This window comes from Nyctibius grandis, chromosome 6 (assembly GCF_013368605.1).
Source record: "Nyctibius grandis isolate bNycGra1 chromosome 6, bNycGra1.pri, whole genome shotgun sequence".
Lineage (NCBI taxonomy): Eukaryota > Metazoa > Chordata > Aves > Nyctibiiformes > Nyctibiidae > Nyctibius > Nyctibius grandis.
The window spans coordinates 19,312,909-19,329,340 of NC_090663.1; the positions used below are offsets into that span (position 1 = coordinate 19,312,909).

At 39.7% G+C, this 16,432-nt stretch overlaps 1 protein-coding gene across 4 annotated transcripts in view; it reads right to left on the minus strand.

Moving 5' to 3' along the window:
- The window catches only part of KCNIP4 (potassium voltage-gated channel interacting protein 4), a 395,018-nt gene that overhangs the window by 13,539 nt on the left and 365,047 nt on the right, over positions 1–16,432 (minus strand). For all 4 annotated transcript variants that reach the window (XM_068403236.1, XM_068403235.1, XM_068403234.1 and 1 more), the window contains 2 exons: positions 6,925–6,994; positions 990–1,060 (listed from right to left, as the gene is read on the minus strand). In XM_068403236.1, coding sequence (XP_068259337.1) covers positions 990–1,060; positions 6,925–6,994 — 141 coding nt within the window. The remainder of the gene's footprint in view (positions 1–989; positions 1,061–6,924; positions 6,995–16,432) is intronic.

Here is a 16,432-nt window from a genome sequence, read left to right on the forward strand (position 1 = left end):
GAGGTATAGATTTCTGATCACAGTGTACCTGCTTGGTGAGGCCTCTCCTTCCATATTACGTCAATAATAAAGCAATGAAAATGCTTTCACAAAAAATTGCCATCAGACCTCAGAACATCATTCCCTCAAGTAAATCATAAAAATATGTATAGGACATTTAAACAAATTTAAAGTGAGTGTATTTATTACAATTCAGATTCAAGTGGTAAGGAGACTTCTCATTCGTCCATTATAAACAAAACAAAGCAAAACATGACAAAGAAACATATCCTTTTGCAAATTAACTGAGAGGTTGTTTTTTTTTTAATTATGTAGCTTAAAATAATGGCTCCTTTGTGGTATTTTGTACACCCTGTTTTCATCTAAACTATTGCAGTGAGTTGCCCTTTTTACCATGTTATTACATTGATGACATCAGCCTTTGCAGGTGATGACATAAGCCTTAGCAGGGAAAGGCAGAATTTTGAAAACAGATTGGGCAGTTAAATGGAGGAAGGATGAATTTCAAACTCTTGTGATTTTAAATACATTTGCTTCAAAGCCTTTTTTTGTAGAGCCTTCTCCTGGAAACTATAATAGAGTGTCTGAGCAATCCTATTTTGGCTGAGTCATCCCCATAACATTAGTTGTAGTTCAGAGTCCTTCTCACCTCGCAGAGGCAGGGAGGAAGATAAGGATTATTTTATGTAACTTGTGTATAAATTGGGTTTTTAAAGGAACAGATTTATAGAAATATTACATAGCAGCACAGTCTGAGTTACCATTTTGAGATATTCAATTGTAAAATAATAATAATTACTTTTGTTAATACATTGGAAAAACTTGAAACTTGACTCACATAAGCTAAATTTTTCAGAGCCATATAATAAAAGTTAAATTCAGAGCTAAATTTTTCTGTGAGCCATATAATAAAAGCCACCAAAGTGGACCTAATTACAAGGAATGGCAAAATACTCAATTGTAGAGAAAGAAGTAACAGCATCACTTACCTCAAAACTTACAGATCCATTGTGATCAGTGTCAAATGCATTAAACAAAAAATGTGCATAAGTCGTGGAATCTACAATTTAAAACAGTAAAAATAATTCATAGTAAGCACATCTTATTTCATTTAATTCCATTCCATGAAAAAATTTGATACCAAGATATATTTTGATACCAAAATTTGATAGCAAGTCTAAATTTTCAATTCAGTTTAAACTTCTTTTTTGGCAGGGGAGGAGGGATAAATTATAAGTGCAAGTATGTGGGTAGCTACACTGTTAGGAACAGAAAATCTAAAATTCTGGTCTAGAATATCTTTATTCATTATCGTTCCCATTTCTGCTAATCACTGATACCTGAACAAATAGCAAAGAAGTCATGTTATTGTACTCTGAAACAACCTGTGTTAATGGGAATACTACTTTATCAGTTAAATGACCGTGACAGGGGATCTATCTCATACGTTAAAAGAGAAAAATGCGTTCATTAGTTCACTTTAAATGAGGGGAGCAGACACAACCATCTGTGCATCTGGCATATTGTTTTTACTCTGAAGACAAGCCTGTCACCCAGGTAGAAGCTGAGCTTGTCAGAAAGCTGTTACTGCTGTGCTCAGATCATATGCTCACCCACAGGTGTGAGAAAATCCTGTCCAGAGAAGCAGATTCTTAAAGCTGGTTTGCTGCTTAATTCCCATGAACATTACGATGAGGGCTACGTGCTTAAAAACCTTGGAAAAACTGGCTGTGACTAACTGAAGTGGTCAATAAGATTCTGAAAGATGACCTTAAACAAGCGATCCCTTCACTACTTATTTGTGCACTTTTCAAACCTACTGACCAGTGCATATCGACTCATTTTAGAAACACAAGACAGCATGAATATAAATCTTTCAAGCCTCTAAGTTTTTGTAAAGATCCATCTTTCCATTTCCAGTGAATGCCTTCTGAGAGGCACAACCTGCTCCAGGAGTAATATATTGCTAAGAGAGAACTTCTCCAGAGACTGCCCTGCTGATGTGAGCTACAAGCTGCTGGGTTTATGGAAAGTCAGCTTTCCTCAGTGTCTTTTCCCTCCCTCAAAACCATGCAAATTAATGTAGGCTGAGGTATTATTTATTTTTAATACTCATTGCTTTGCTCTTTCTACTTCATGTATTTATATTAATTTCAGGTTAATATCAACCTCACAAAGTGAGGTGAAGGTGGAGTTGAAGTGAGGAGGTGAAGTGAGGTAAAGTGAGAGGTGTTATGAAATCTGTGTCCCCCTTGCAGGACAAAACCCTCCCTATCATGGAAAAACCTCACGAATGCTGAGATGCCTTTTTCTGATTTCTTGGCACTAAACTATTTTACCTTTCATATGAATCCTGAAAACCTTTATTTGTCACAGCCCAAATTATTGTTTTGAATTAAACTGAATGATAGCCTTGGGTCACTCACCTGAAATGCCACCTTGAACCTAAGGAACCAAATATACCAAAACTCAAAACACTGTACTTCACAGATTCAGACCTGGTATTAGTAAATAAAGTCTCTGGTCTTACTTCAATATGTTAATTTCATATGATGTGAAATAATTGTCACAGAAAAAACTCTGCAACCTTTAAACCCTATGTCTGTTAATGCATTTTCAGAGAAATAAAGAAAAAAAAACAAAACACTATTGAGACATTCATTCATTCATCCATATAGCCAGTCATCAGTGTAATTGCTTAAGCGTGGCCTAGCAGATAAATTCTCACTTTAACTGAAAAATGTAAATTTGTTGACTTCAGTTTATATTTAGGATTTTAATAGTCATATTTTCTATAATCTACTGAGACTTCTGTTGTGCAACAGAATGTACAATGCAAACCATCTTCAGGGAAAAAACATATTATAGAGGTATAATTACTGTAAACTGAATTTTAAATAGCTTCCCATTCTCTTGGCATTCATCTCTTAAAAACATGTGAAATATTCCTAATTATTTTCTGTATATTTAGAGAAAACACAAAGGTTAACACAAAGGTTTTTTATTGTTTGTTGCCCATACATGATACACTATACTACTCTTATTGTATAATGGAATATGAAAAAAAATCTCTAGTTGAAGAATCTTTTCTTTCTGGCAACCCCTTCTGAACAAAAAAAATTCAGAGGTCTTTTTCAGGGTTGTTCGTTCAGGCAATTCTGGTCTGAAATTTTGCCTTCAAAAACATGGCAGGATGAGGTACACTAGTCTTTTAATTAGAGCTACTTAATGTGATTCCCTCCTGCCCCTCTAAATCTTGAACATTAATCATGTTAGACAAAAGCTTAACTTTTAAAATAAAATATGTTTTCCTTTCAGGGATCTGATATAACTAGCAAGCTAAATTGATATTTTGACAGGCTGAGACAGGAACAGATATTAAATCAGAATTCCTTTGAAATACACCATTAAAGCATTTTAAACATCAGAGACAAAAAATGGTAGTCATTATACATCCGAGAGTACGCCTTATAAAACCATGAACATAATCTGTTCTGTTCATAACTGAGGAGGAGTGCAATAATTATCAGTGTGTGGATTCTTATCTACGACCCGCTCGGCTGAAGAACAAATCCCAAGTTATGTTTCAGGCGATCCATTGCATGAACACAGGGGGCCTACTGATTCACCTGGATGGCAGTGGTTTTCTAAAAAGAAGTTACTACAGTACCTTTCTGGCATGGAAGGCTTTTTACAAAGCTACTTCTAGCTTTTAAAATATATTGCTTTTTCTGCAATCCAGTGTCATCTCCTTTGTTACTCTTGTGGCCCCCTTGTCCTCTTTCTGCTCCTCCTGTACCTTGTCCTGGATAGTCTTGAAAGTCAGTTGATGAAGTGAATTGCTGGATGACATTGTAAAATGACTTTTTGGTGATTTCTTGATCACCCTGAAGCTTAAAATCTTATACAACATCATTTGGTTTGCTCAGATATGAATTGTTATAATAATATATCATGTATCTGGTTTTGCATTGCATAGACAATTGCCGCACAGATCTACATGTACAACACACGCTTTAATTTGGGGATGACTTTTGAACTTTTTTTTTCCTCTTTAATATTCAGACATACATTAAAAAAATATTTTAAGTGCAACTGAAATTGAAAGGCCTCAGCTGCACACAATATTTAGGCAATGCATTCAAAGATTTAAGTATCCAGCCTGGCTGCTTATGTAGACATTTCACAGGGGTTTGGACTAGATGATCTCCAGAGGTCCCTTCCAACCCTAGCCAATCTGTGATTCTGTGATATGATGATCTCAGCCTACCTAATGTGAGGCTAATGTGAGGAACAAAGAATAGACTTTGGCTTAGACACCTCTTAGAAAATGGCAAAAGTCAACACCTACAAAACAGCACAAAACCTACAAAACCCATTCAAATCTCAGTGGGCTCACAGAAATTAAAGGATTACTGATGTGAGCTGTTGCTCTTCCAAGGAGACTCAGCTCTTCTGCTGTTGCCACTGACTATTTTTCCTGAAATGCTGAGGAAAACTATGTAAGGTTTTCACATTTGTTTGTGCTGTCTTTATGTACTGCTGAGGCTGCACACTGTTGCGTGGAGGCCATGGAGGATGGGGAGAGGAAGGGGATAGCTTCTGATGGTCACTTCTTGGTGCTCTTTGCTGAGATCTCTGAAACAGCATTATTAAGAAAGCTAAAAATGCTGTTACGAGTACACAACAACATCTGTTACTGGTAAGTGAATTATCTGGATTTGATATTTTTCTACCCTGCTAAAAATCTAACTTATTGCTGTATTTTACTAAAGTTAGAAGAAGCAAGAAGAAAAAACATATTTTTTTTTTTTAGAAAAGTGTAGCTCCCTTGTTGCAGATAGACTAATGGCATTGTTGCAATTGTGGTGAATAGTGTAACCGTGTGTCCTTGTAACACAACAGTATTGCCATTGCTACTAAGAAGCCGCAAGTTTTACAGGGAGCTTGCCCCAGGATGGAGGCTCGTCAGCTTGCAGCTTTGTTTGCTGTGGTTTAGCTGTGACAGCAGTCTCCCAAATTGATCAGGTTTCTAAGGCTGATTGGTTTTACTTTTGTGGTGCAGCTATAGCTTTATATAGGTAGCAGAAACAAGCAGTTATTCTATGTAGAAGTAGGTATTTACAACTCTAACATAATGATGCAGTGGAGAGAAGAACTTTTTGCCTCGTTCACTTGCAGAGGCCTTGAACAGCAGAGACAGGAGGCAGCGCGGAGGAGAGCAGGTGTGGGATGAGAGGGGACGGGGCACAGGCTGGCACTGGAGACCCCACAGCTATAAACAACTCACCTGTGGTCAGTTAAAGAAATGCAGGTGTGGAGCTGGACAAAACTGATTTTAGGGGTCACAAAGAGAGCAAAGAAGTAGTATCTAACACATGTCAAAAAGTCACCACAAGTCAAAAAGTCACCACTTACAATAGATTTGGGTCTAATGTGGAGCTGCAAACCAGTGGAGAAAAAGAAAGGCTTAAAAACATATTAGCAAACACATAAAAATTACCCCAGCTGAATCCTAGAGTGAGGGAAGAAGAAAGCACCAACATGAACATCCTGTTCCTCCTGGGGAAGGACTCCAGATACCGACAGTCCACTGCAGTCCCCACCTCCTCTCCCAAATGATGCCACTGCCCTAAAGGCCCAGAGGACCAGCAGAAGGGTGAGCATTAGCACCAGGAGAAGGGGTGGAAACTAGGAATTGTGTATATAACAATTTTAACTATATTAATATTCTTTCCTTTCTGTAACAATTAGGTCTGGACTAATAAAGATTAGGCTTTTAAGATTACATTTATTCTAGCAATAGATTTTGGCTTTACTTGTATAAAAGGTGTGCTTTCTCTTTGCGCATAAACAATTTTGAGTGTAACAATAGGACATATCTTTTTTTTTTTAAAATGTTATTATTTTATGTGTAGTAAATCACATGCAGAGAATTATTTTCAGCCAGGGTAACTAAAAAGTATAATATCTGAAACTGTAATTGTTAGCCTGGTTTAAAAGCTTAGATACAGAAATAATCAGTAGGCAGGTCAACTCTTAGCCTTTTGTTCTTCCCTATTGAGTGTACCTACTTGTTAAGGATTTCAGTGATGGTAATCCACGCTGAATGCTGCTCTTTACCTTCTAGGTCTTTATTCAAAATAAAAGTAATTGGGAGATGTTTTGTTCCTACCAATTAAATGTGCTTTTTTTTTTTTTTAAATACAAGTGAAAAGAAAGACCTATGAACAGTTCCAGGGAAACATGCAAATCTCAAGAGCTCTGGGAGAAGATGAAGAGGCAGAACTGAAGAGCTGTAGGAGAATATGAAGAGAGAGGATTGAATGGAAAAAGCAACAGGCAGAAAAGAGAGAAAAACAATTAAAACTAAAGGAAATTCCAAGGTTTCAGGCAAAAAACTATTATAAATTTTTGTGTTACCTTCATTGCACTAAAAGATGATGAAGATAAAGAAATTAATGAAACCCCTGGAAATTAATTAATTGAAAGTAAGGGTAGCAAAAAAAGCCCTCATTTAAGCAGAGAAACCCTATAGAAGTCAAGGAGGTTCTGCCATTGATATTAGAGGGTATCTGTAGTGCCTCCTACAGTTTTCATTCCTACTGTGAAAGGTTTTGTGGAAGAAAAGAGAATGGGGAACACTGTATAGAAAGTTTGAAAGGAAATAATCTACTCAGAGAAACCTGGTTTTCAGAGATGGCCATACCAGGATACTGACTTCTTGTAGATAACATTGCATTTCATGTAGAAATATATACTTTAAAATGTGTCCGGCCATCAAGTAAGTGACCCATGAGTTCAGACAGAGCTTGAGACAACAATCTTGTTAATTTGAACAACAGGCTCTTTTGTCAGACTTAGAAACTAACAAACATAACTCTCTGTACACTGTAGTACTAATTATGCCAGCCAAGTACTCACCTCCCTGTGGAAAGAACTGAGAGTAAATTTCTTTGAAGGTTTCTTCATTGACAACACCACTGGGGCATTCCTGAAAAAAGTGAAAGAGAAGAAATGATTAGCATCCAATCTGGTTGAGTCAAGTCATGTGTTCATGAGACCACACAGAACATGTACGTGATTCTGAGTTTAACATGCCTGGTTTTGCACTTCCAACCAAGTATTAAAGCATTAAGTGTGTATCACTTTGAAGTATCTTCCTAAAGAGTTCCCATGGACAAAAATTTCTTCTGTGCCATATATCTAAACTTCAGTCTTGAGACCAAAGTGACAGATGTGAGCAGTGACTGCTCTGCTGCAGCACATGGAGCTATTGGTGTTGCTGCAGGCCATGGGTGGTCGCTCCTGCAGCCACTAGCAGCACTTGACCAAGCAGGAATGTAAACTGCATTTGCAGTTAGGTGTTAATGACACAACATGCAGTCATATTCTACCTGAAGAGCTATATTCAATTAACTAAGCATGTGCAAACACACTGTAAGAAACAATTCTGTTTCATCAGAACAGACAAAGAGCGGTCACAGAGAAAGAAGTATGAAATTATTTGTTCCTGGTCACAGAGGCTTTCACTGATGGAGGCAGAAGTCTCACAGGTCTCTGTAAGACCAGATATATACTGACTGCTGGGCTACACTGCCTTTCAAAACAAAGCCTTTGGGGAATGAGGGGAACAGTGAAATGCATCTAGCATCTCTACCCTTCATCAGGTAAGGAGCAATCTGTTAATTGAGGCAGCACCTCCCAGCCTGTCATGTATTTGGGTGTGAGGGCATTCTAAACCATCTCTCTCTGCTTTACCAGCTTCCCAAAAGGACTGTGGTCAGATGGGTTTTGTGTCTCTGTGGTCCCCAGCAGGTTTACTACACTGCTTGTCTTTTTATGTGAAGCCTTTTGGAGTTGTATAAGTGCATGCAAAAAAGCAGTATTTTTACTTGTGTTGTACTTTACAATAAAGAAAACATCAGCGAAGTGTTCAGATACTCATTGATATAACAATATAGTTATTCAATGTAGAGAACATAACAAAGGTGTTTCACAAGTTCCTTTCCCAAGCTTACATTGATATATACTCTACATCATTCCCAGACCTGCTTAAGGAAGAATAACGCAGCCTTCTCCCTGAGGTGGGTGGGAGTGTGAAAGGACAATGCAGCATTTTAGAACGTAGAAAAAGAAGCTGTGGCTTCTTTCTGTTCTGCATGTAACTTCTTTTCAGACAAAAAGCTAGGCAGATTTTGAGTGAACTAAAAAGAAAACCTATATATTTGAATTTGTACAACTCAGATTTTGTTTTTTTTTTTCTGAGCAGCTTAATAAATAATGAATGACAACATGTGCATTTAGTTTCATCTAACTCTATGGCTTATTAACATGTAAAACAATTTCTTTACCTTTTCCTTGGATGAGAAAGACATCCAAAATATGCTCATTTTAAAAGAGTGCTTTCCCCTTTTTTACAGGAACTGCCAGCAACTCCAACTGTGTCAGTCCTTAGTTTGAAGCTGTGAAGAATAAGACTTCCATTCCCTGACAGCATTTAAATGTTATGACATTAGGGGAGAATTAAAGGTACTCTGAAAAATTTGTCTAATTTATTCTTTATTAGTTCAAAATAAGTTAGCAGCCTGTTTTTAAGAGAAATACATTATCTGCATACGTTATTTAAAGGTAGTACTTTTTTTTCTGTCACTTAATGAACTCCAGTTTCACCGTACTGTTTGAAAGAAACATTGCTTGAAAAGTCATAGAATCATAGAATCCTTTTTGTAGGAAAGGACCTTTAAGATCATCGAGTCCAACCATTAACCTAGCACTGCCAAGTCCACCTCAAAACTGTGTCCCTAAGCACCATATCTACACGTCTTTTAAATACTTCCAGGGATGGTGACTCAACCACTTCCCTGGGCAGCCTGTTCCAATGCTTGGTAACCTTTTCGGTGAAGAAATTTTTCCTGATATCCAATCTAAACGCCCCCTGGCACAACTTGAGACTGTTTCCTCTCATTCTATCGCTTATTACCTGGGAGAAGAGATCAACACCCACCTCGCTACAACCTCCTTTCAGGTAGTTGTAGAGAACGATAAGGTCTCCCCTCAGCCTCCTTTTCTCCAGGCTAAACAACCCCTGTTCCCTCAGCTGCTCCTCATAGGACTTGTGCTCCAGACCCTTCACCAGCTTTGTTGCCCTTCTTTGGACTCGCTCCAGCACCTCAATGTCTTTCTTCTAGTGAGGGGCCCAAAACTGAACACAGTATTTGAGGTGTGGCCTCACCAGTGCCGAGTACAGGGGGACGATCACTCCCCTAGTCCTGCTGGCCACACTATTCCTGATACACGTCAGGATGCTGTTGGCCTTCTTGGCCACCTGGGCACACTTCTGGCTCATATTCAGATGGCCATCAATCAACATCCCCAGGTCCTTTTCCTCCGGGCAGCTTTCCAGCCGCTCTTCCCCCAGCCCCATGCAACCCTGTAGCATGGGGTTTTTGTGCCTCAAGTGCAGGGCCTGACACTTAGCTGTGTTGAAAAGGCAACCTGCTTTCACAGAATTGCATATTAGTAGAGCCAGGAATGACCTCCTGAGTTTATCTAGGCTGGCCCTCTGCATTTTCCTCTGCTCTTTACTACATCATTGCCAGTAACACCTTACATTTTTCATCCTTGGAGATCTGTAGCCATGGTGTCTTAAGGACATTCATTAAATATCTGTGATGCTGGCCAATTAATCTTATCAGAAATATTTAGTTGAAACCTTTCTTTCTTAGCTTGGATCTTTCCTCTGAGTCTATACAAGACTGTGAACACTTCTGTTCTTAAATAATTTTACTTTAAATATATATGTAGCCTACATCATTTACCTTCAAGACCGCTCTTTTCTTGACTCATAAATCTGGCTTTATTGTGTTTATCATGAGATTTCTTTAGTTCAGTGAAAGAGATTTAATATTGTAATTGTTAAGTATGCCCCATGGCTTTATGTCAAGTTATTGCTGACTTCTTCCACTGTACCAATTGTAATTAAAAAAATCTTTCTAACCTTTCATTAAACTCTTTTAAAAGAAAGGAAAATAATTAAATAGTTCAAAAGAAAAATATGAGGCTTATTTAAACCATCTCCTATATGCTTTTTTCCTCCAGCTGTATATAATTTGTTCTGTTACAGAAAATTTCTGTTTGACAGTCTTTTAAAATTGCATTAGTGATGTATTATATTTTCCTTCTGGAGAATAAAAAGGTGGAAAAGTTCATCCTGAACTGTTTTTCCTAAGTCCAGTCCTCTCTCCTTTAAAGAGAAAATAAGATAAACTGACAGGAAGAAGAGACAGAGAATAATAAATATCATTCTGCCTTTTGATAATCTCTCTTGTCTGCAGTTTTACTGCTGGGAAATTACACCTCCAGCACATGGTCTAACGAACCACTCCAAAACCTGTAAATTATTTACAAGCCTCATGCTGTCTAAGCTGTCTTTTTTTCAGTGTATCTAAGAATACTGCAATAGGTGGATTCTTCTTTACTACCTAATCAACACCCTTTTTAGACAAGAGGCAAACCCAAAAAGACACAAAAAAGGAGAAATAGTGATATGTAGGAAAGAGAATGAAGGAGAAACAAACTCAAAGCTCAGACTTTTGTCTGTATAATAAACAATTTTGTGTGATGGAATAAGATGTATTAGGAGCTTTGGCAATTTTAAATATGTTTTAATCATGGGCTTTTGCATGACGGGTTCTTCATCCCATGCTTTATCTGCTGTCAGTGTTTGTTCTTCTTCATTTTAGATATATGTTCATGTCCGTTGACTTAGCTATCTCTGACTGACAATATTTTCTCTTTTTGCATGTACTTCTATTGTGACTGAAAATTTAAATTTTCTATAAACACAAAAATTAATGGAAGAACACGTACATAATTTTGAAATAGCATGCGTATACTTTAAAGCTAATTCTACCAAAAAACCCACAATCTAAATCTACAGTGGCTTTTCAGAGCCCAGTCCAGTTCCTAATCTTTCATTTGAGTATAACAGGCCTTTGATCAAAACAGCATGAGAATTTAACAAATGGCCTTGATTTAATAACATAATCTAGGCCCAATTAATAATGAAATCTGGGCTGACAGACACCTCATGAAGAAGAATTGCAATGTTCTGTGTCTGGGAAGAAATTGTCCCTTGCCCCAGTACCAGCTGTGAAGTGAATGGCTGAATGGCAGCGCTGCTGAAAAGGACAAGGGGTTACAGTGGATGTTAAACTGAGTATGAGCCAAGAAATAATTTTTACTGCAAATAAGATAAACCACCTACTGAGCAAAGTAGTGTTCAGGACAGGAGGGCGTGGGTTAGAGACTTGAGACAATAGGTTCTGAAGCTTGCATTTTTTCAGTCTTTAATGCTTTTAAGTGTACAAAAATTAACTTTTAATTTTATGCACTCCCTACTTCCACAGCTGCATACCTAAGGTTGATTTAAATTGCTATATCTAATGTTTGTTCTCATGCATGTAATTGAAACGTAGGCCTTCTTATGACTTTCATATTTGCAGAAACCTGAGCCAAATTATAATTATACAATTCACATGTGTTGCAATACCAAATTAATTTCTTGCACTAAGAAATACAATTAGTGTTTTTGGACTTAACATCTAGTTTTATTCAGAAAAAAACAATGTATTTGGTGTTTAATCAGTGCACACTGATGTGTATTTAGCCTATATTGGCCTCCCATGGCAAGACATCAGTGGCTATGTAGTAAAATTACTCAGCAAAATTATGAGCAAACCATTAGTCAATGTTTTATCAGATAGAAGGATTTTTTTAGTGTGGCTACGCTAATGTATTATATCAGCAAAGTTTATACCTGAAAGGTACAGTGTTTTTTCTAGGCTTATACAAAATTTAACCACAAGACAACTCAAATGATCTGAAAATTCATTTGCTAAAGTATTTAAGCACTATATAAATTACCTGGAACAAGCCCAGTGATACTCAGTTCACAAATTACTCCTATCTTGAGCCTCCTCTAAAATCAAACAAGTGTCAAATGTAGCACACATAAGAAACTAAGGTATAAACAGTCCCTCCGAGGATGGAAAAGGTAAGGACTTCGGTGAAACATATCTAACATGATCTCACTATGCCTTGGAAGAAGGAAAAAAACAGATAAATCTCACTCTGAAAGTGCCCCATCATACCCTGACACAAAGGCTAACTGATACCAACACAACATCCACCCTGAAGACTTTGCCGGAACAGCATTGATCAGGGTTGTACTGCAGCAGCTGGGCCAAGCAGGAATTTGTCATAAAGACAAGAGCCTAGATCCAAAAAGAACTAGCCTTATAAATCCTACCAACTGCCACTTTCAAAACCCAAGTCTAGACCTCTGACCCGCAATAGCGTCTATGTTCTGCCCATTCATGTCAGATAACAGTGTTCTCGCCTCCCAGTGTTGCTGTTCAGGTAGTGGCTCTGTAGCCATAGGCTGATTGCAACCAGGAAAGTAAGTAGTTACAAAAGCAGAAGGGTGATGGTGGGAGGATCAGAGACAAACAGAAGAAGTTCTCTCAAACAAGCAGCATCACATTAAATAATTGTTTGGGTTTGTTGAAATTAAGAATATGATTCTAAGTGCTGTTATGATTAAGCTGCTGGGTCATTAAAAATGCATATATCTCATGTTTCGATGGGATAATTGGCTGAGCAGGGGTGGTAGATTTATACTGCATGAAGTTAAAACCGCAGAAAAAAGTAAAAACTGGAAATGTCATAAAAGCCAAAGAGGAACAATGGCACGGAGATGGAAATTTCAATGTCAAGGTTTCTGAGGTGTTTAATTTTCCTTCCTACAGCTGCAAATCCACAACAGCTTGTTTCAAATGCGTCCTTTGAGTGCCTGCTGTTTTCTTGTAATATCCCAGTTTACATACAATCAGGGTAGCCCAAGCTCTTTTTCCCAGATTTGCCAATCCATTGGGGTCCTCTGGAGCTGCTCAGTTTTGCCGAATGACAAATCTCGTTCCCGGCCATTTCTATGCTCATTTCCTGCCACTTCGCAGGGAGAGTTCTCCCCCGCACCCTGAGTCTCTTCTCAGTTTCTCCAGCTGCTGCCTTACTCCTGCCTGTCTCTTTTCTCTTTACCCCTGCAATAGAGCACTAAGCCCTATTTCCCATAGTCTCTGTTTCCTAGTCCTTGGAAGAAGAGGTCTATCAAAACCCCCTCTGAATCCCCACATCTCAAAAACTTTTCCAGGTCTTAATCTTTTCTTCCATTTCATAAGTTCCTTCATAGATAACCTTTACTCAGGCTATCACCAGATATTACCCCATTTGTCAGACATAACAGTCCAAGATCAAACCAAGAAGGCATCAGATGATAGATGCAAATTTCCAGTCAGACAGATCCAAAATCTCAGCTCACTTCTAAGAACTGGCACATTCTGTGAAAAGCATGAAAGAATGTCTTTCCTAATATTTTTCTGCATTCTCACTTTGTGTCAAATCTTGCCTTGTGCTGTTTCTATAGCAAAAGCCAGAGAAAGGATGCAGAGAGAGAAGCCTTTCCTGAAAAAAAGCAGGATCAATTCAGGATTGCCAGCATGAGGGAGTGCTAGACAGGATATCAGGAAAAATTTCTTCACAGAAAGGGTTGTCAAGCAGTGGAACAGGCTGCCCAGGGAAGTGGTGGAGTCACCATCCCTGGAGCTATTTAAAAGACATGTAGATGTGGTGCTTAGGGAAGTGGTTTAGTGGTGGACTTGGCAGTGTTAAGTTAATGACTGGACTCAATGATATGGTAAATTCTCATGACAAACAGGAAAACCCAGTGCTTCCTCACCACTGGTGGGCCATGAGAAACAGGTGATCTGAATTTGGCAAGCAGAAGCAATACTGAAAAAATTACACATTTGGACATTAAACTATTCAAAGATTATATAAGTGTGTACGATATTGATGAAAATAAGTTTTATTTTGACTAGGTGTTTTATTTAATTGTAAATAATTAATGGTAGTGGATAATTTCCTGATGTGGACCTACACATGCAAAATGTTAGTTAGGAGAAGTTTGTACACTAAATTTGTCTAAAAATCTCATAGCCTGCAGAGACAGGAAGAAGATAATTCAATGGCTGCTACACCTTATTCCTTTAAGAATTGGCTTTTTACAGCTTTACTGTGCCTTATGGCATTGAAGTTTAGCTAATATCCAGCTGACATGGTATAAAATGATTTAGTCGTGTCTGCAGACCACTGGATGTACTTCAAGCAGAGCAGAAAACAAAAACACAGGCTAATACACTTCTAGACTAAACCTGTTTGTATTTTATTTCTACTTAATAAAACTGTTTGTATTTTATAAGCATGCTGCTCCTGACTGTATGCTGGACTTTGTTAGGTTATGTGGTTAAAGCTTGTCTGCACACCCACAGAGGAGCACAAAGAGACAATGGCAGGTTGGAGACCTCAACTAATGCCCTGCCCTGGCTGCTCCCAGGACACCCCAGGAGCCATCAGCCCATCAAAGGCCCAGCTCCACAAGCCCAGAGGAGCACAGAGGCACAAAAGTAAGCAAGAACTCAAATTAAGGACAGAAAGGAAGGGACACGCTCTCCTGGCCCCTTCTGGGGCTGTCCCAGGACAGCCTCAGACCCAGTGTCAAGGCAACAAGATGAGTGAATGCTTTGACTGAAGTGGGTTGCCACCCCAGGGTAGGGGACACATTATGGGATACAGGGGAAGAGAATTTTGGGATTGCACAGGACTTATTATGGGATGTTTAATGGGGAACCAAAGGTGGGGAAAGGGTGGGATTTAGGTGATTTGCGGAGGAACAACTGGGGGAAAATAGAGGGGTGAGAGACCACCGGATCAGGATGAGGAGGGTGATGAGGCCTTCTACAGGCAGCTGAGAGCAGTCTTGCAATTACAGGGCCTGGCTGTTGTGGGGGATTTCAACTACCCTGATATTTGCTGGGAGGCCTACTCAGCCAGCCATCCCCAGTCCAGGAGGTTCCTCCAGTGCGTTGATGATAACTTTCTGATGCAAATGGTGGATGAGCCAACTAGGAGAGGAGCGCTGCTGGATCTGATCCTCACTAACAAGGAGGGTCTGGTTGAAGAGGTGAAGGTTGAGGGCAGCCTTGGTTGTAGTGACCATGAGATGGTAGAGTTCAGGATCTCATGTGGCAGGAACAGAATAGCTAGCAGAATCACAACCCTGAACTTCAGGAGGGCCAACTTTGGCCTTTTCAAGCAATTGCTAGGGGAAATCCCATGGGACAGGGTACTAGAAGGTAAGGGGGCCCAAGATAGTTGGTTAGCGTTCAAGGACTGCTTCTTCCGAGCTCAAGATCAGAGCATCCCAACAGGTAGGAAGTCAAGGAAGGGTACCAGGAGACCTGCATGGTTGAACAGGGAACTGCTGGGCAAACTCAAGTGGAAGAAGAGGGTGTACAGATCGTGGAAGGAGGGGCTGGCCACTTGGGAAGAGTATAAGTCTGTTGTCAGAGGATGTAGGGAGGCAACTAGGAAAGCTAAGGCCTCCTTGGAATTAAACCTTGCAAGAGAGGTCAAGGACAACAGAAAGGGCTTCTTCAAATACATTGCAGGTAAAGCCAACACTAGAGGCAATGTAGGCCCACTGATGAATGAGGTGGGGGTCCTGGAGACAGAGGATAAAAAGAAGGCGGAGTTACTGAATGCCTTCTTTGCCTCTGTCTATACTGTTGGAGGCTGTCCTGAGGAGCCCTGGACCCCTGAGGCCTCAGAAGAAGTCAGGATAGAGGAGGAATCTGTCTTGGTTGATGAGGGCTGGGTCAGGGACCAATTAAGCAACCTGGACGTCCATAAATCCATGGGCCCTGATGGGATGCACCCGCGGGTGCTGAGGGAGCTGGCGGAAGTCATTGCTAGGCCACTCTCCATCATCTTTGCTAAGTCGTGGGCAACGGGAGAGGTGCCTGAGGACTGGAGGAAAGCGAACGTCACTCCAGTCTTCAAAAAGGGCGGGAAGGAGGACCCGGGTAACTATAGACCGGTCAGCCTCACCTCCATCCCCGGAAAGGTGATGGAGCAACTTGTCCTTGGTGCTGTCTCTAGACACATCAAGGAGAGGGGGATCATTAGGGGCACTCAGCATGGCTTCACCAACGGGAAGTCTTGCTCAACCAACTTGATAGCCTTTTATGAGGATGTTACCCGGTGGATAGATGATGGTAAAGCTGTGGATGTGGTCTATCTCGATTTCAGTAAAGCGTTTGACACGGTCTCCCACAGCATCCTCGCAGCTAAACTGGGGAAGTGTGGTCTGGATGATCGGGTAGTGAGGTGGATTGTGAACTGGCTGAAGGAAAGAAGCCAGAGAGTAGTGGTCAGCGGGACAGAGTCCAGTTGGAGGTCTGTGTCTAGCGGAGTTCCGCAAGGGTCGGTTCTGGGACCAGTTCTATTCAATATATTCATTAATGACTTGGAT